The sequence below is a fragment of the Merops nubicus genome, unplaced genomic scaffold (assembly GCF_000691845.1).
Source record: "Merops nubicus isolate BGI_N331 unplaced genomic scaffold, ASM69184v1 scaffold535, whole genome shotgun sequence".
Classification (NCBI taxonomy): domain Eukaryota; kingdom Metazoa; phylum Chordata; class Aves; order Coraciiformes; family Meropidae; genus Merops; species Merops nubicus.
Window position 1 is genome coordinate 26,644 of NW_008608730.1, and position 6,210 is coordinate 32,853.

The 6,210-nt window shown below is 38.6% G+C and overlaps 1 protein-coding gene across 1 annotated transcript in view; it reads right to left on the reverse strand.

Moving 5' to 3' along the window:
- The window catches only part of TRAPPC8 (trafficking protein particle complex 8), a gene marked incomplete at both ends in the record, with an annotated part of 29,675 nt that extends 26,525 nt beyond the window's left edge, over nucleotides 1–3,150 (reverse strand). The window contains 1 exon segment of the mRNA XM_008940314.1: nucleotides 2,956–3,150. Coding sequence (XP_008938562.1) covers nucleotides 2,956–3,150 — 195 coding nt within the window.
- Between the last annotated feature and the right edge of the window lie 3,060 nt (nucleotides 3,151–6,210).

The following is a 6,210-nucleotide window of genomic DNA, read 5'->3' on the forward strand; positions in this document are numbered from 1 at the left end:
TATGTGCTCCAAGCACAGTCAGCACTTTAGTTCCAGTTTGGAAAGCACTAGTATCTCCTGAGAAGGAAGTTCTCTACAGAAGCAGACACTATTTACATGGGAAACATCAACCAGTGGCAATATACAGTTCCATAGGCCCACACAGGACAGTCCTTGTACAGCATCAGGTCATTTCCCACCACCACGTTGCAGTTATTGACTGCATGGAAAGACCAAATGATTTAGATTAAGAGGAGTAGAAATGTGAAGAGAAATTAAATCACCACCACCAGCAGTTTTTCATTTAGGAGGGGAAAAAAAATGGAGGAACACACATCTACGCCAAGAAAGGTGCTAAACAGTGGTAGCAGATGGCAAGGAAAGGTGGATGGGGCACATGGAAGAGGAAAAAAGGGCAATTGGGCAAATTGGCACCAACCACAAAAAAAAAAATACCTGAATAAAAGGTGGATGTGTTCAGTTCCATCAGTGTCTCTTTCCAATTACTGTACCAAGGAACACTAGCTTTAACTGAGCGATCTGACAGAAAAAACAGGATATTATTATACTAAAAAGGGGCAGGTGCAAACACACTATTGGCTTTTACTCTCTGGTAGCATGAAATAAAATCTATACCATGTAGGCCCATCAGGGACTGAAGACATTTGATTCCAGCTAACCCTAATCATGAACATCTCAGGCTCCTCAACATTAGACAGTGCATTTAATATTGATTTCTGGTTCAGCCCAAATTCTGGGCTTGAATAAAAATGGCAATCTATAAGGCATTAAGGATTTAAGTTATATTTAGATATGATTTCTATTTTTTAGTTGGAAAACATTATACATAAAAGACATTAATTCCTGAAATTTTTCAGCCTACAGTGCTTCTAGTTAAAAGTAACTGGAGATGTTGGGGCAGCCACTTTCAGTACCTAACATCTCCCTCATCTCCACCACATTCCTGCATTGCTGAATCACACAGCCCTGAACAGACACAGCCAGGGAAGTGATCCACCTGAAAACTTATTAGAGACAAGAAAAAATAATGAAGTCTTTAATGGGAGAAGCAGGCATGGCTGAACTTCAGCACCCTTCCAGCTATCAGCCAGGTCTCTACAAGAAGATTATGGAACTATTAGACAACAAGTGTAACAAAGAGGGATTAGAAACAAACCAATTCAATACAAGAGTTCCAAAACTTTTTTTTTTTTAAATAAAAAAGGCAGGATCATGATCCTAGTGCTGGTAACACTCATATGAGCTTCTTAATGCTTGTGTCTTCCTGCAAAAGAGACTGCATTTAATCATCATTACAGATTAAGGAAATATGTTTTAATATTGCTGTCCTAGAAAACTAATTCACCAAAAGGGCTCTTTTCTTTTTGGTGCAAAAAAGAGCAAAGAACAGATTAGAGTATGTCACATTTCCATGCCAAGATTGTTTTGTTGCCAGGAATGAATGCTTCCATTGGTTTTCAATAAAATGCTCTAACAAAGCTGAAAAAAAATAAGTTACTTAGTAAATATTCATAGTTTTCTAAGTGAAAAAGGAACTCTACCTGACAAGCTAGGGACTTCTTCATGTCCTCCTACAATGTAATGGGATCCAAGTTTCATCATCAAGAACACTGTGCAGGGTTTTGTGCTAAAGCCCTAAAAAACTGGGTACTACCAAACTACAGTTTTTACATGAGTTTGTCCTTCTAGTATGATCTTCAACAGCTTATATATCTCTCCTTCTGTCAAGTAAGTATATAGCCAGTCTGACTGGAAATAAGAACCTAACTAGAGATAGAAGGTTGTCAAGTATGGTAATTTGTACATCTAAAGCTCCAGCAGCAAATAAAGAAAACAAAAGGAAAGTTATTTGCCTCTACAACTACAAAGCATGGCTTGATAGAGCCACTATTTTAATTCCTTTCTTTCAATACTTGACTTCTAAATTGAGAGAATTAGAAAAGTTGTGGTAAATTCTCTTGACTGAAGCCATCCTGGTTCCTCAGGGTTTTCCCAGTCTCTAGAACTGAAGCAGACTTTCCTTCCAAAGACTTTTACAGAAAAGTCAATTCACCAGTTTCTGATAAACGAGTGCATGGAAACTGAAAAAGCAGCTGAACAGCTCTCAAAAATTACAATTTCCAGACTCAAGCTGAGGATGCAGCTTGTAAATTAGGTATCAAAGATGTAGAATAATGTAACATTTCATCAACTAAAGGAAAAAAACCACAAGCATACTACTACAACAATGTTGGTTACTAATCTTCATGAAGCCTAAACTCATGTTTAAGTAGGGCAATGCATACATGCTTTCAATTATGTGCTCAAAGGCTTTCACAGATTAGGGTCTTAATTGGGAGGAGTTTAATCTTCTCAGGTCTCAAGATCAGGTCTCATTCAGTATTAGTCACAACACCTTATCCCTTAGAGGTCTGAATAAACATCTGAAGAATATTCCAGTCATTTCAACAGTGAAATATTAAACACAAACCACAAAAGACAAGGAAGCAAACACCTTTCCCCAAAACATTTGTTCCTTAAGCTTTTTATGGCCATTGTATGAACTCTATGTATGAAGCAATAGAAGAGAAAACCAAGAGAGGCCAGGAGAGCTAACTTCAACATAAAGCTGTGCATTAATGCATTATAAATAAAGTTCTGATATTTAATCAGGCACGTCAGTATATCAGTTTTGTACAGGAAAACCTCTCATCTCATTGAGCTATTAACACCACCAATGCACAAGTATTTTCTACATTAAAATAATATGATGCTATAACACAAGTTCAGAAGAATTACCTTAGAAACATTAAGAATTCTTAAGTTCAACCATTCTTTTAGCATTACATATAAAACCAACGTGATTTGATAAATCTCAAGTTTCAGCTAAAAAAAAGGGGTATGCCTTTAAATTGATGAGAAACCTTACAGCAAATTCCAGTGCAAGTTATGAAAAACTACAAGGCCATGCCATACCACTGATGTTGAGGTCATAGTCCCCAGCTGTGATGACGTTGGCCACCAGTCCTTCAGCAGGCTGGCTGACAGACACAACGTCGTGGAGAAGCTTTCGGATGGCGCTGGGCTGAGGTGGGTGAGTAATGATGTTGTTGACAGCAATCTTCAAATTTTTAATGATGTGAAGCTGATTATTAGGATCTCTCATGTGAACTAAAAAGAGAAAAACACATAGGTTTGTTGAAGAGTTACAATAGTTACCATAAATTAGTATTTCTCCCACAGATTCTTCTTTAAACATTACTTTTTTTTTTCCACTAAACCTCCCCATCAATTTTAGCCTGAAGTCCATAATACTTGAGCATCAAAAATGAAGGGGGGGAAGTCAAGAATGAAAAGTTCCTTCATGTTCAACATCAGGCTCCCCTAGGCAGACTGAGAAAATGTAGCACAGGATCTGAGCTTGTAAGAATAGTATCAAAGCACTCAAAATGCACAGCCCACACTGCTGCCCCCCTTCCTTGAAGAGCACACCCAAACTGCACAGAGAGCCTGTGGCAACCAGGTACAGGTTTCACCTAACAACTCCTCTTCCAAGGAGTCACCAGTTTCTGAGAAAAGCCCAGCACACTATAATAGCATTCAAGAAACTTGACAGAGATAGCACAGCATTAATTCACCTGAAATGATCATATCTTCTCATTTTTAATACTACAAAGTGATTACCTTCAGTTTGTTTTGGTTAAAAAATACAAAACCAAACCCAAAACCAGTATTGAGAACTGCCCTGTTCCCAAATGGCACCACACAACTGTTTCATCTTAAATTATTACTGAATTACATTCTTAATGACAAACTTCTGGTTAAAACTAGTAACACTGACTTGATGTTTAGTGGATTAATATGAGAACAAGAATTTTCCCCATCGTGCCACTAACCACAAAATTGACACTGTGAGGGTTTGAAATGGAGCCTTTGTGGCACATGTGCAATGCTCAAAGACTCAGAACCCCACAAAGCTCTTCCTTTAATACCCATTAAAAAATTCCTAGTGTTACATATTTCCTTCGAGTGTTCCTAACAACATTTCACAAAGTATTTGGCCAAAAGTGGGATCAGACAGCTACACAGAACAAGACCTTTCTCATCAGAAGTTGAAAATATTCAGATGTTGACCAAGATACTCATGAACAAATCCCAGCATCAAACTAAGCTCAAATAAATGCAAAGTTCCCATTACACCTCCTTGCTTCCAGCACATATTTAAGGCTTAGAATCAGTTATCAGAAGCTCCCCCCACTTTTTTTAAAACACAAACCACTTTTGTTTAAGAGTAAGCAAGGCTAAAGCAACACTTGCTGAAGTGTACACTGCACCTCTCCCTCCCACCAAGGCAGTATTAGTTCAGACAGTATTTTTAAAGATTCTTAACAACAGGATGCTATTCTAAAAGAAACCTACCTCTACAATTTATACATTCATTAAATTAGGCATAAATTGTTACTAACAACCACAATAATTAAAACTGTTACTATAACAATAAACACAAAGGTATGAAATTCACAATGTTCTTTTGGTTTCCTTTATCAAATTAAATTAAACTGAGACTCTTTCAGGCAGTAAAGATGTTCTCTCACTTTTTTAACCATTTCTCCTTCAATAACAAAAAAGCAACTTATTTATAAAAGTCTAGCAGGTAAAATGACAGTACAGAGCACTGTCAACCTGTGCTCAGGATCTCCTACCACCACAACCTGCTGTATTGCAAGGGTGTTTTTGGCTACAGCAACATAAGCAAGTCCCTGATAGGCAGAAGTTGATGAGCACTTCATACCAATTAGTGCAGAAGCCACTCCCCTCACACCTACATCACCTATGTTTGGTGGGGTTCTACTTGAAATTAGATACAATCTGGTCTACTTGAAGCCAAATTTACAAGACCAGATGGAAGCTGGAAGACAGCTTCTTCCTCAAGAGATTAAATGCTTATCAACCTAATTTTACACTAAAAACTCAATGGAACAGCCACTAAGTGAAGACAGGAGTATTATTAAATAAAAAGACAGCAATTCATGCTGCCTAAAAAACTGTGCTCAAAAGGAAGGACATCAAAACAGTGGAACAGTTGTGGAGCCATGTGCATGTACACACATTTTGCTGTACCATGATCAGATCATGGGTCACATCCCTCCTCCTCTTCACTGGAGATGAAAACTACTCTTCTGCCTGAGGAAAATACCTGGTGCTGCTTCCCCTACCCTCAAGCATGTTGGCTTCCACTGCAAGAAGTCAGAGTGCATGCAGTAATGTCTCTTTCCCTGAAGCTAGAAGATGAAGTCCCACTTGGAGTGAAGAACTGCAGTCAGGCTTCTGGCCTGCTGAATCAGAACAGAGAGCAGGCAGTGCAGCAACAAAACCCACCACACCAAGCTTCAGCTTCTTGGCTCTCTGCCCCTGGGGTCAGGTTGTGAACAGGATGGTTCAGGCTGTTGAAGTTAGGCAGCCTACAAAGAACATCAAGGATGCCCCTTCTCAAAGACTCACCACAATAGTCACTGAAGGAAGGAAATCAGAACTCTGGCACAGGGATTGAGGTGAACACTCTCCTGCACTGAATGACAGAGCTGGCAGAAGGTTTCCTCACAAGTTTTAGAAGGCAGAAGTGGAGTCAGAAGCAGTCTCTCCAACAGTAAGCCCAGTCTTATGTTGTCTCAGGGGAGGGAGTCTAACCTTAGACACAACTAACCCCTTTCCTAAGAGGGGGAAAGACTAGTTTTGTTCCTGAGCACCAACATACTACTTAGCTCTGCATTTAACACTAAAAGATGATTCAGGTTTGTCAGTTCCTTAAGGGTTAGAACAGCTGGAACAAAAGTCCTTTTAACTAAACCACACAGGAATGAAGTATTCTTCAGAGTGAATGCTTCTTTTGAACAGCCTGCCTGGTTTTGTTAGATGTATTTTGAAAGCCTTACCAAAGAATGTAAAGAGATATTTAAATAACTTCAGAACCCCAAGAACCTGAGCTTCTGTATTTATTGTTTTTATCTCTGCTGTATTCTCACCCAGCTAAACACAAAATTTAGTGTTGCTAAGCAAAGGGAAAAACACTTGTGAGCAAGTTATTGTTAACAAGTTATCAAGACTTGCCACAGAATGAAGGCAGATTTTAACACAGACTAGCTATCAAGTTAGTACATTTTTTAAAAATAGCAATACAAAAAAATCTAACTCAAGTGACTGCTGTTGAGCTTCATTTCCTTGCAGTGTTTC